General features: G+C 40.7%; 1 protein-coding gene across 1 annotated transcript in view; it reads left to right on the forward strand.

Moving 5' to 3' along the window:
- The window catches only part of LOC101670138, a 206,565-nt gene that overhangs the window by 115,718 nt on the left and 76,218 nt on the right, over positions 1-14,629 (forward strand). The window contains exon 4 of the mRNA XM_004755921.3: positions 6,721-6,966. Coding sequence (XP_004755978.2) covers positions 6,721-6,966 — 246 coding nt within the window. The remainder of the gene's footprint in view (positions 1-6,720; positions 6,967-14,629) is intronic.

Raw genomic sequence — 14,629 nt, forward strand, 5'->3', positions numbered from 1 at the left:
TTTCACCTTACATTATTTCCTTCTTTTGGATTTGAAGATTTTTTTATTGCTTAGTTTTCCTTTTGTTAACCAAATACACATTTTCTGTTATTTTTATGATTATCCTAGAGGTTACAACATGCATCCTGGACTTACAGTCAACCTTAAATTAGGATTTTCACCACTTACTGAAGAATGTGGAGACCTTGGAACACTATATATATATAGTGTTGTTATATATATGAACACTATATATATATATAACAAAGTGTTTATATATATAACACTATTGTTATATATAATACTATATATATCACCGAATTTACTATCCCTTTGCTACTGCTGTGGAATATTTTAAATATCTACATATTTATATTATATATATTAAATACCATAAGATATTGTTATTATTATTTAAGGATTCAGTATTAATTTAAACTTACCTACTTATTTGCCCTTTCCCCTGCTCTTCATTCTTTTCTGCATTATTATGCTTTCATAGGAGGATCATTTTCCTCCTGCTTAAAGAGTGCCAGTCTATATTTCCTTTAGTGTAGGTCTGCTGGGATGAATTCTCTTAGGTTTTGTTAAAATGGCTGTTTATTTAGATTTTATTTTTGAAGGGTATTTTCTCTGGGTATAGAATTCTCGCTTTGCAATTATTCACTTTAAGAGCTTTCAAGGTGCCATTCTTTTGTCTTCTGTTTTCCATTTTTTCATCAAATAAGTCAGCCTGTTGTTGTTGCTTTGAAGGTAAAATATCTTTTCTTTTTTTCTTCAAGATTGTCTTTGTCTTTGGTTTTCAGCAGTTTTATTATGGTTGCTTTTCTTTAATTTAACAAACTTGGAGGATAATGATTCTTGAATCTGTGGTTCCATCTCTTTCAGTTTGGGAAAATTTTTCTGTCAGTATCTCTTCAAATATTGCTTCTTGCCCATTATCTGCTTCCTGTTTATCAGAACTTTAATTACAACAATTATATCACTTAAAAAAAAAGTTCTGTCCTATGTGTGTCAGTTATGCTTGTTTGTATTTTAAATCTTTTTATCTGTTTGTACTTCAGTCTGGATATTCAAACTGACCTATGTTCCAGTTAGTTATTTTTTTCTTCTACTGTGACTAATATGTTGTTTAACTTATCTACTGAATTAATAATAAAATGATTATATTTCGTAGATTCCAGTGCTCTGGTAAAATGGTTTTTTAAAATCTGTTTTTGAACATATGGATGATAGTTTTCAGGACAACTTTAATTTTTTTAATTTCAAATTTACAGAAAACCTGTAGGAACGGTGGAAAGCATTACTGTATATCTTCTACCAAGAGTCACAAATGTGTTACATCTTTTTTCCCCATTTGCTTTATCATCCTTACCTCCACACACAGGTGTTCTCCCAAGCCACATTCACACACACACTGTTTCTTTCTGAACCATTTGACAGGATGTTGCAGATGTCATGCTTCTTTATTCCCAAATTCTTTAGCTGAGTTTACTAAAAACAAGGAATTCATCTTACATAATTACAGTACAGCTATCAAAATTAAGAAGTTTCATATTGATACAATACTATTGTGTAATCTACAATCTAAATTCAAATTTATCAGTTATTCCAATAATGTCCTTATAGCTGCATTTTTCTCCCAGTCTAGTATGTGATTTAGAATCATCCATTACGATTAGTTGTCAGTGCTATTTAGTCTCTTTTAATTGAAAGTACCTCATTTGTCTTTCATGATCTTGATATTTTTTAAGAATATAGAACAATTATTGTGTAGAATGTTCTTCAATTTTGTTTTTTCTGATGTTCCATTATGATTAGATTCAGATAATGCCATAAATAACACAGAAGTAATATTGTATCTCTCAGTCTTTTGGTTTGTTATTGGTGTTATTGACTTGAATAACTTGTAAAATCATACTGTCTTTGTGTGTGATCCACCATAAAGCTACTGTTAGTGGTTTGTAATGAGTGAATAATTTGTGGAAGAAATATTTGGGGACCAAGAAATAGTATGTTCCTTACCAAACTTGTACCTATTTTATTTTAGCATTCGTTAATGATTCTTGACTGAATCAGTTATTACTATGATATTTGCAAAATGATGATTTTATAAATCTATTATCCTTTCTACATTTATTACTTGGCACACTTATGTAACAAATAACTTTTCCCTTAACCCCATCTATTAATTTGCAGACTTAAGAATTCTTATTTAATTGAGAAGATGATACTCCATCAATCTTTTTCTTTTAGAGAATGGGGAGAGGGGGCAGAAGGAGATAGATAGAGAATCCCAAGCAGGCTCCATACCCAGCATGGAGCCTGATGCAAGGCTCATTGTCACAGCCCTGAGATTATGACCCAAGCTAAAATAAAGAGTCTCATGCCCAACTGATTGACAACCCAGGCACCCTCCCACCTTGATCTAATTTTTAAATCTAATGCTGAAATATTCCAAATTTGGCTATTTCAAATCCCCTTAGGCAGGGTCCTATGAACGTTTGCCATCTTCTTTGAATGTTCTTTACCTGCTGGCACAACAAGATGTTCCAGGATCTTTTTTTTTTTTTTTTAAATCTGCCTCAGCATTGGAATCAGTCATTTCTTTAAGGCATCCTGGTTTCTTTTAGTGGAGAAAGGTATTTAGAATCTAAGATCTGGACACTTAAGTAAGATCGTTTTGCTGCCAGAGTGCCATTGTGTCTAGGCTCAATGGGGATAAGAAATCTCGATTTGTATTTCTAATCTATGAGTTCATATTGATACTCCAAAATTTAATCTAACACTGGAAGGTTCATTTTAGTTTTTTCTCCTTTCTATTTGTAAATCCTTTCTCCAAGTGAGAAACCTAGCTCACATTATCCTTGACATATCTACTCATTTTCTCAGTCTTAGAATTGCTCGCCCTCCCGCTATAAAAAAAAACATGTACACAAACCAGTGTTTAGAATTTGTTAAAAGATTTTTGTCTTTAGCCTGAGGGTATATAGTCAAAACTCTGTATTCAAAAATAATTATTTTCCCCTTCAGTGTGATTGTTAGTCATTTGAAATATAGTTGGACTCATTTGGTTCTGTTTATACTCCATTTTATATCTCTTTCCCTTCCATCATTGTTAATTTCATTGTCATCATCATCATCATCATCATCACCATTATCATCATCATCTTATGTGAGTATGTAAAACATGAACATGGTCCCCAAACCCCAAATCACCCCAAAAGCTATATTCAGAGGAACATTACTTCCCCTTCTTCACCACCCCCCACCTTGTTAATGTACCCTCATTAGTTTCAGGTTCAACCTTCCTAAGTTTCCTTTTGTAAATATAAACAAATAACTATCTTATTAAACCATCAACCTGAGGGATAGGCATCGAATCTAACACATCTAGTAGCCTTCTGGAACACCTCTAGGGATGGAGACCGGCTGGTGCCATCTTTATGCCCTCCCTTTGCCGTGCTCTAGAGCACCAGCTTTTCCTGGAAGGGAGCTTTTATGTGTGTGGTGCCTTGGTTCTTGCAGCTGTTGCCCAGAGGACACCCCCTGATCCCTTGGCTCTAGTCACCCACAATGGGGTAGGGGTATGTATACCTGGGTCCCAGGAAACTATGGCAGGCAGAGACAAAAATCTTTTAACAAATTCTAAACACTGGTCTGTGCACATGTTTTGTTTTGTTTTGTTTTTGTTTTTGTTTTTTTTATAGTGGGAGGGCTAGCAATTCTAAGACTTGGCAGGGTGTCACCCCCAGGACATTGCACAGATAGCAGACTGAAGCACCTCCCCCCCCCAGTCCTGTGACTGGCCTTTTTGCCAGGCCTGGAACTTGGGTCCGAGGAGCAGGCTCCAGGTCTGGCAGACACCTAGTGCCCTGTAGAGCTGCTTTCAAGACATACAGGCTGTGGATATCACCTTGGTGCTCTCCCTCTGCCTCACTCCAGCTAGTTAGGATCTCCCAGAAAAGAGTTTATTTTCTCTTCTTTCTTATACAAAAGTAGCATACTGTGTATGTTTTCTTGTCCTTCGCTTATTTTGACTGACTGCAAATATATTCTGGAAATCCCTCCTTATATGCCTTCTTTAGGTTTTTTTTTTTTCCACAGCTATGTATTATACCATCATGTGAATGTACCATAGTTTATCAACCAACCTTCCGTGTTGGTTTTATCCCAATATTTTTTTCAATAATAAATAATGATGTTCCTTATTTATATGTATTTTTGTATTCTTGAAGGTGTACCTTCAAGGTAAGTTCTTAGATATAAGTCAAAAGTTAAACTCACTTGTGATTTTATTAGATATTGTCACATTCTTCTCCCAGAGAGGTGGAGGACATTCCCACCCGCCATGTGTGAGAGTGGCTCTTTCCTTACGGTCCTGTCAAGAGAATGTGCCGTCAAGCTTTGTATTTTTACCAAATTTAATCACTGAGAAACAGTAATACAGCATAGTTATAATTTCTCATATTTGGACCGAAGTCCATCTTTCCATATGTTTAAAGGTCATTTAAAAACATTTGTGAATTGTCTCTTTGTGACTTTCACTTATTTTCCTTTTGAGTTTTTAAAACTCTTAACCCCCTCAATTTTAGAGATCTTTATGGGTTAGGGATGGATATTAGCCCTTTCTCTCTGAAGTCTAGTAATCATGGTTATTACAAAATTTGTGTGAGTCTCTGAGTCTCTTTATTGTCTTTTTTTTTTTTTTTTTTTTTTAACAATTTGGGGTTTTGGTTGTTTGTTCCTCTATCCTGGTAGGTTTTGACTGAGTGCAGACTTCGTGCATGAAACGCTACTGAGGCTGTAGGTGGTGTTGTTTCCCTCCAGAGGTGATTTAGTTATCCACTGGCTCACAGATGATGTTTGGGTAGGTGAGCTTGATCAAGGCTGGTCAGTTTAAGGTTTGTCCTCCCTGTAAGAGAGGAGCCCTTCTCGGATTGTACCTGAAAGTCTGGTGTCTTTGCCCTCCTCCTCAGCATCCCTGAAAGCTGATTTGTGTATCCACAGCAGTGAGACTCCTACTTTCTCCTTAGTTTTTTTTTTTTTTTTTTTTTTTTTTTTTTTTTTAGCCTTGTAGTAGTTGCTTTCCGCGGGTTTGTCTGTCTCCTGAGAGCAAGTAGATGGCCTCCAGGGAACCTGTACCTCCAGGCTCACTTCTCTGCAGCTGGCCTATTACTGCTTGTCCCCTTTTCCAACACGACAAGACTCTCTTGAGCTGTAGGCTGCTGCTGTCTCGCAAGCTTTGTTCCCCACACAGTGAGCCGGCATATACCCGAGGGAGGAACAACAGTGGCAAGTGCTGGGCTCCCTTGCATGTGTCTCCCTGTCCTGCTGCCTTGATTATTTGCTCCTAGCTTCAAGCAGCTCTTCTACATTTTCTGTAGCTTTGATAGTGCTTCTCAAACAGAGGGGTCACTCTGATACTGGTTATTCTATCAGCTGGTGGCACGAGTCCTCTCTCCACTTAGCACGTTTCATTGGATTTGTTTAGAAATGAGAGAACACAGTCAAATCGACAAAGCGTTTTAAAATTGACAAGGAAATTGACCTGCTTATACACTGCTGGGGAGGGTAGAAGTTGGTACCACCTTTCTGGAGGACACTGATTTATATCAAAGTCTTTAACAGTTCATTTGCCCTTGGACTCAGCAATTCTGCTTCGAGGTGTTTATCCTATGAAAATAATCGTGGGTGTGTGGGAAGATTTATTTACCAAGATTCTAATCCCATTCAATAAAATTGGAGTCAGAATCCTAAGTACACAGCAACAGAGGGTTTGATAAATTGTGCTGCTTCAATACAATGGAATGTTACCAGGAATCCAACCTTACAAATGATGTGGAAGAATATGTACACATGGTAACGACTTACTGTAAAGCAGAAGAGATAATGACATGGCGTGTGCAGTATGGTTCAACTTAAGAATGCATATCCAGATACATGACTATAAAACTGGAATAATGCATATGGTTGGGGTCATTGGGTTATTGGATATCGCCCCTTTGTTATGCATATTTAAAATTCTTTCCATTTTTGGAAATTACCTTTGTTCCAGGGAAGAATATTCATAACCTTAAAAAAGTGCTGATAGTTGGTAGACCCAGCTGATGATATTTTCTGGCAAGCATTTTATGTTATACTCGTTGCCTGAATTCTCTCTTTATACCCTTAGTGGTGTTACAGATTTCATCAGAAACGCACCCACCTCGGGGTGCCTGGATGGTGACATCAGTTAAGTGTCTGACTCTTGGTTTCTCGGGGTCTTGAGGTTGAGCCCTGCCTGGGGCTCCATGCTCAGTGTAGAGTCTGCTTAAGACTTTCTCTCCCTCTGCCCCTACCCCCACTCTCAAATAAATAAATAAATAAATAAATAAATAAATAAATAAATTGGAAAGGAAGGAAGGAAGGAAGGATAGAAGGAAGGAAGTTGCCTTGAAAATACTTTATGGAACAGAAGACCTCCTTACAAAATATACTTAAAATTCCCACTAGTCAGATTTAACAGAGGCTTCACTTGTTTTTGTCACTGTTTGCGAAAGCTTTTTAAGTAAGGAGTCCTTTAAAAAAGTAAATAGGTTTGTGATGAGTAATTGGATTATAAGGGAAGATTTATTTCCTAGGAGAAAAATCGAATTTCCTTTTGAAACCGATGGCCAAAATTGAATGAAATTGCTTTTGTAAACCTGAAATCAAGATTTCGGCACCCTATCTTTATCCTTTGTTGCTTTCTTCTTGAAGGTCGGCTCCAAGACCACAATCACCAGCTATGACCTGCTGGGTTTCCAGGTTGCTTCCTTGGAATGTCCGTTCCTTGAGCACATCACCAAAGAACCAGAGATTTGCGGATTGCTGTCGGCACCATGAGGCCTATGGGTACTTCTTACCCATCCAGACAAGGTGGCAGGACAATGACCAGTACGGCCATGTGAACAACGCCGTGTATTACAGCTACTTCGACACTATTATCAACCACTACCTGATCAGGTAGGCTTGGCTTCCGAGCCCCACATCCTCCTGTCATCCCTCCAGCGTGCCCTTTGCCGGGAGTCCATGAAGGGCATGATGGGAAGAGATTCCTTCCATTTTCTCGCACTAGGGCACCCTTTTGTTGAGCCCACTGAAAGTCACATGATTCAGGAGGGGAACAGGAGGACCCACACGTGAGTGAGCGAGCATCGCCCTACTGCTCCTGCAGTCTCAGGTGTGCCTATATCTTGGTCCTTTGCACTAAATTGGCAGCAAATGTGCCGGCTTTGAATCTCAAATGACTGTCTACACAAAAAAACCACATCTTTTTAAACTTGAGCAGACAATAAACATCAGCCCTCAGGCCTTTTTGTGAGAAAAGCAGCTGCTCCCCCCAAACAGCGTACATAAGGGGGAAGGAGAGAGTAAAGATGTTGTTGTAGCCTCTGAATGCAGTGATGACATGATTGCCTTTGGATGTGTGTGTGCAAGGTGGTTGGTATATATTTGGTGAGTATAATTCTCTATATGAAAGATTGTGTTGTAGAAAGAAAGATTATGTCATGTAGACAGATCTGAGGAAATCCTACCACCACTTTGCATAAGCTGGGCCATTTTTGTCAACTTATTTAATCATATTGAGTTTTCTGTAAAAATAACTACATCTATTGAGAGCTTTCTCTGTGTCTAGTGCTGTGAAGCATTTTATACAGACTTAAAATTGAGGGATAATTGACCTATAACATCATTACTAGTTTCAGGTGTATAATGTTATGATTTGATATTTGTATACACTGTAATCACCGCATGAAGTCTGTTACTATCCATCACCATTCAAAGTTACAAAACCTTCTTTTTTTTTTTTCTTGTGTTGGAAACTTTTAAGATTTACTCCTTCAGCAACTTTCAAATATACACAACAATACTATTGACGAGAGTCACTGTGCTTACATTACATCCCCATGACTGACTTCCTTTATAACTGGAAGCTCGTACTTTTTGACCCATTTCACCCCTTTCAGTCACCCTCTAGCCCCTTTCCCCTGTGGCACCACCACTCTGTTCTCTGGATCTGTGACTTTTAGTTGTTTTTAGATTCTACAAAGAAGTGAGTTCACATGGTATTTATTTTTCTCTGACTTAATTTCACTCATCATAATACACTCAAGGTCCATCCATGCTGTTGCAAAGGCAAAGTTTCATTATTTTTTATGACCGAGTAATTTTCCTCTGTGTGTGTATGTGTGTGTGTGTGTACTCTCTCTTCTTTATCAATTCATCCATCAATGTGTACTTAATGTTGTTCCCATATCCTGGTTATGGTGAATGATACTGCTGTGAACATAGGGATGCATGTATCTTTCCAAATTAGTGTTTTCATTTACTTTGGATAAATGCCCAGAGGTGGAATTGCTGGCTCATATGGTATTTCCATTTTTAACTTTTTGAGGAACTTCCGTGGAACATTTACACTGTTTTCCGTGGTGTCTACACCAATTTTAAATCCCTACCAACAGTGCACAGGTGTTCCTTTTTTTCCACCTCCTTGCCAAAAGTTGTTATTCTTTGACTTTGAAATAGCCATTGTAATAGGTATGAGATGACATCTCATTGTGGTTTTGATTTGCATTTTTTCCCTTGTGCTGAGTGATATTGAGCATCTCTTCCTGGTCTGTTGGCCATCTGTATGTCTTGTTTGGAAAGGTAGGTATTTAGATCCTCTGCCTATTTTTTTTTTTTTTGGAGTGTTTGCTTTTTTGCTGTTGATTTGTATGAGTTTTTATGTATTTTGGATGTTAACCCCTTATCAGATCTATGACTTGCAAATATTTTGTCCCTTTCAGTATATTACCTTTCATTTTGTTGATGGTTTCTTGTGCTGTGCAGAATCCCTTTAATTTGATGTAGTCCCACTTGTTTATTTTTGCTTTTGTTGCCTTTGTTTTTGGAGTCAGATCCAAAATAGCACCAAGGACAATGTCCTGGAGTTTACCACCTACATTTTCTTCTAGGAGTTTTATGGTTTCAGGTCTTACATTCAAATCTAATCCACTTGTAGTTAATTTTTCCATATAGTGTAAGATAGTAATCTCATTTCATTCTTTTGCTTGTGGCTGTCTGGCTTTCTCAAAACCATTTATTAAAGAGACTGTTCGGGGGCGCCTTGGTGGCTCAGTGGGTTAAAGCCTCTGCCTCCAGCTCAGGTCATGATCCCAGGATCCAGGGATCGAGCCCTGCATCGGGCAGTCTGCTTGGCAGGGAGCCTGCTTCCTCCTCTCTCTCTGTCTGCCTCTCTGCTACTTGTGATCTCTGTTAAATAAATTTTAAAAAGTCTTTTTAAATAAATACATAAATAAATAAATAAATAAATAAAGAGACTACCCTTTCCCCACTGTATATTGTTGCCTCCTTTATTGTAAATTCATTGGATCAATATGCATGGATATATTTCTGAGCTGTCTATTCTATTCCCTTGATCTATGCGTCTGTTTTTATGCCAGTATCATACTATTTTGATTATGATAGCTTTGTAATATAGTTTGAAATCAGGGAGCATGATATCTCCAGCTTTGTTCTTCTTTCTCAAGATTGCTTTGGCCATTTGGGGTCTTTGTGGTTCCATACAAATTTTAAGGTTGTTTGTTTTCTATCTCTGTGAAAAATTCCACTGGAATTTTGGTAGGGATTGCACTGAAGCAACCTTCTTCATCAGTGACTGGTGGGAGTAAGTATATAAATACCCCAGCTTCCTCACTTCTTGGATGAGATAAAGCTGAGCCACCCACTTTACATAGGCTCCCAGCTTCTCCAGTGGGATTAAGCTCCAGTTCCCAGATTGGCATTTTTTTTAATTGAGTTAAAATTTATATAACATAAAATCTACTCTTTTAACTATTTTGAAGTATACAAATTCAGTGGTTTTTATTATATTCACAATGTTATGCAACCATCACCATTATCTGATTCTAGAACATTTCCATCACCCCTAAAATGGGACCCCATACCTTTTAGCAGTCCCTCTCATTTCCATGTCCTCTCTTCCCTTGGCAACCATGAGTCTACTTTTTATCTCTATAGATTTGACAATTCTTGACACATCATATGAATGGAATCATACAATATGTGCGCTTTTGTGTCTGTCTTATTTCACATAGCAAGATGTTTTCAAGGTTGATCCATGCTGTAGCCTCTCATATACTTCCTTCCTTTCTATGGCTGGATAATACTCAGTTGTACAGCTGAGCCACATTGTGTTTATTCATTCCTTAGGTGATGGACATTTGGGTTGTTTCCACTTTTTGACTTTCACGAATAATCTCATCTTGGGAACTCCACCCTCATGACCTCGTCTAAACCTAATTACCTCCCAAAGGCTCCATCTCCTAATACCACCCTATTGGGGGTTATGATTTCAAAATATGAAGCTTGGGGGGAATATAGTTATGTAGTACATAACATGGCCTCTTTGTGGCTTTTTAATATCTCTCATTTATGAATCTGGGAAGTCAATGTGCAGGTTGCAGGTGATGATGATTGAGTCCTCTATCCATGGAGGACTGTGTCTGTGTGGTTCCAGTTGTTTGAAACTGTTTCACACAAGATCTGTTTCTGCCAGTTTGGAGGGGGAAGGATAGGGGTTAGCAGCATGTAAGGAAGAACTCCTGACAAAACAGATTGTCCTTTCGCAGGTAGGGGTCTCCAGATGTTACACGTTTCCTCTAAAATTGTGAAAATACTCCGGCCACCAGGGACTTCCTAGTTGTGACATACTTTTTCTCAGAGACCTGAGGATAGTCTAAGAGGTGGCTCACTGACTGTCAGAAGCCAAGTCAACACCACATAAAGGTGTGAGAACATGGGGAAGATGAGCTGAAGAGAGCCAACCTCTTGTCTCACCGGCGTGAGGTAATGTGAGGAAGGGCAGTTGGTCTAGTCAAAGCAACGTGTCCTAGCCTGGCTGGCGCACCCCCCTCCTTTTAGCTGGCTCTCTGTGGATGGGCAGTGCTGTACGTGCACCAGACACCCATGGGATAGTCAATGAGCAACATCCCCAACTAGAACATTCTGTCTTTGAGGGGGACTTTCTGTAGGAGAGGGGACCAGGGAGTTGTGGAAGGCATGGTGGGGGAGGCTGAGAGAGACAGCGGAAGAGGCTGCAGCCTGCCCAAAGTTCCCATCACTTTGACACACGGAAGGGGTTAAGTCATTCTTGAACAGTTTATCGCTCATCAATTGTAATTAAATATGTTTATATTAAATTATGTTCTGTAATTAATGTAAAATCCTTTAGCCTGTGCTGTTATTAGAACCAGATGCTGAAGTACCAACAATATTTCAACATGACTGTGCTGCCTCGCCAGCTGTCTGACTGTAATTACTTTAATCTCAGCTTGTTATCTAATTATCACCTTTGTAAAGGGAAAAGTGCTCTCTAATGCTTACTGATTGTTTCAGAGGATGATGAGGAGCGGGGAACAGCTGTCAGAGATCGTGGGCCCTGCTTATCACAAGGAAGGAACTTATCCTGAAGCCTATTCAGGGCAAAACTGTTTGGGGGGGGGGGCGCCCAGGGCGGGAACGGGGGCCTGGCCCGCAAGGCAAGACATTTGGAGCCGTGGTAAAGGGTGCGGGCCCTGTGGGCAAACTGTCAGGTGACACCGGCCTCTTCTAGGGATGGCTGGAGGATGAGTTACTCTGACGCTGTTGCTGTATCACATGGAGATGGTCACAGTGCTAGAATCTGCCTCGGGATGGTTGGGAAGATGCAGGGGGATAAGGAACCTGAGGAAGCCCTCAGCCCCGTGCTTGCCAAGATTTAGTAAATGTTAACTCTTGTTCCTTTAAAAAAAAACCCACTACTGGTTTTCTCCATCTTAGACTTTACAGACAAATCTGAAACGCCTGAAAATGGCTATCTACATGCCAGCAACTTGTATTGTAGAGACCAGGTTGTTTTCCAAATTATGTGTAAGTTCTGTCCTTTGGGGGCTGAAATTGACCTTTGCATTGCTTTTTCCGAAGTGGTTCATCCAAATCTGGTCAAGAGTATAGATAAGTATTGTCAGGGAAATCATGGTGCTCTCAAGGGGGAGGAGACTGGTTAGGAGTATCTTCTAGTACTTCGCGTACCCTCTCGCATGTCAGCAGCTGAAGCGGTAACTGTAGTTCATTCTAAAATAATCATTACAGCATGTTCCCTTAAGAAGTTCATGAAGCTTTTACTCTCCTCCGTCTTTACCTCTCAGGAGCTGCGCTCCCGTCAGAGGGGAGGGGGCACCACTTGCCCTGCCTTGAGAATGGCAAGTCTATCTCCCCTGTTAGACTGTGAGCTCCTCAAGGGCAGGGGGTACCTTCGTCGTTTATCTAGACCAGGTGTATTGTCTTGCTGGGCACATATTTTGTTCCTCAGTGAGGGTCTCTGAAGAGTTATGCAAAATAGCTCATGGTCGGACCGTGTGGGATCACTCAGGGGTTTTTCTTTCCCGAAGGTGTGAAGAAGGACCCCTCCCGGGGCTGTGCAGGAGGTCTGTCTCCAGGATTGTTCTTGCCCCCTCCGTTACTGCCACGTCCTCATATCAGGAAACGGCAAAGCAGGCCTGTGGCGGAGCACCCTGTCCGAGCACCCTGTGGCGTCTGACTGTAATGGTGATTAGCCAGCTGTGTCTGGAGCAAGAGGCCACAGCTGGCCTACTCCGAGGCATGCAGCCCAAGGAGGGCAACGCACTGTAATGGCAGGAGAGCCCAGTTGCAAAGGGGGCTGCTTTATGAGCGGGGCTCCCACTGTTCGTCAGAAGAGCATCCACGTTACGAACTTCACGTCAACTCCCTTCAGTTGAAGGCACAAACCAGGCTCTGGAGTCACTTTTCCATTAGGGCATCCTTGCCTCTTAAAGGAAGTATCTCCAAATGAGAGAAATAACCCAGTGTTGATTTCCTTCAGGAAAGGTCTGCCTGTAGTCTCGTCTCCCATCACTTCTGTTGCGGTTCTTTCTCTCGTGCAACAGTGAGCCGCGTGTGATTCCTTGCCAGCAGCTTGCTGAGGCTCCGCCGTGCCTTTGGTCCACCTGTTGCCTCTTCCTTGTATGTCCTGTTCCTTTTCTTCAACGCTCTCACTCTTCCCAGCTTCTGGTGACCATCCCACCACCACCTGTCAGGTAGACTATGTGCCCATTCTCGTTATTTCCATCGGCTCCTGGATTTTCTATCTCAGAGACCCAGCTACTAGATATGTTAGGCTTGGTTGGCTGTGGGTCTCTGTTGCAGCTACTCAGCCCCACTGGTGTAGCGGGAAAGCAGCCATAGGCCACATGTCCGCCCACACATGGCCGTGTTCCTGTAAAACTTTATGGTAGCTCCCTACTTACTCTGCTTTCTCTGTGCTCTTGTGTTTTTATAGCTTGAGTCATTGTTCTGGCTACTCGGTCATGGATTCTTAATCTCCCATTACTGAATTGTTCCTCTTGTAATGACCTGTCACCCTCCTCAACTCCTCAAGCTAGGAACATTAGTATCTTCACCTTGATTTCCCCGCAAAGCAGAGCTGAGACAAGCTCTTAACTATGAGTAGTGTGCTTTAGAAATTGATCCCAAGCAGCAAGAGCGAGGATCTAGGAGGTATGACCTAGAAGAAGGAAAGCCAGCCTGGCATGCCTGAGCTGATCGGCAGTGTGGACAACCGTGGCTGAATTCCACTGGGGATGGAATTCATCCCCAAGGAGCTGTGTAGAGGGGGCCTCAGAATTGTCTGCCTACAGGACTGAAACAGGGAGCCCTTACCTATTGGTTCCATCCCTCATTAGTCAAGGCTTGCCCTATGTGGTGTTAGCTCCCTGATTTTTCTAGGTCTGTGCAGGAGTCAGAATCGTCACCTGCTTCTGTTGGGGTTGGGGCAGAGACCCCTGGGGGCAGAAGAGACCCTTCATGCTGCCGAGGCAGGGTGCTATCAGGTCACTCCTCGGCATGGACAGTCGCTGCGGCAAGGCTGGAGGAGAAAGGAAGCTTCGGGGGATGCGAGGCAGCATAGCAGAGGTGTCCCACATGCGTGACATACATTTTTCTTCACCTAGCATGGGGACTTGTGTGTGCTGAGCAGCACTGGTTAAGAGGATGCCTGTTGGTACCAGGCTGCCCATGTTTTGATCCTGGATGCGCTCCTTACTGAATGTGTAATCCTAGGCAAACTCTCTCTGGTCCTCATTCCCTCATCTCCAAAGTGGGGATAATAGTACTTACAGCAGAGCCTGTTGTGAGGTTCAGAAAGGACTTAGAAAAGGACCCATATCACATGCTCCTCAGATGTTAGTTATTAATAGGCACTTAGTAAATACTAAAAAAATTTTAACAGTGGTCTTTTGTAAGTCAACATGGCTATCTTTGCTTATTTATTTTTTCTTGTTTTATTATGTGCCTTTATTTTATTCATTTATTGTATCTATTAAAAAATGGAAAAGCGAAGGACAAATTGGTAGGGCTACATGTCTCCAAGAAAATGAGAGGAAGTGTATTTCTTTGAGGATGTGAAGAATTTCCCTGTGTGTTTTCTTTTTTAAAAAAGATGTTATTAAAGTGTAGTTGGCATACAGTGTGACCCTATTTCAGGTTATCTTTGCTTATTCTTTCCAAATTGAACTTGAAATACCTTCCCAAATAAGACACTTAGAAATCATTCTTTTTTACTGGA

Source organism: Mustela putorius, unplaced genomic scaffold, assembly GCF_011764305.1.
Source record: "Mustela putorius furo isolate JIRA1106 unplaced genomic scaffold, ASM1176430v1.1 tig00003859_pilon_pilon_pilon, whole genome shotgun sequence".
Classification (NCBI taxonomy): domain Eukaryota; kingdom Metazoa; phylum Chordata; class Mammalia; order Carnivora; family Mustelidae; genus Mustela; species Mustela putorius.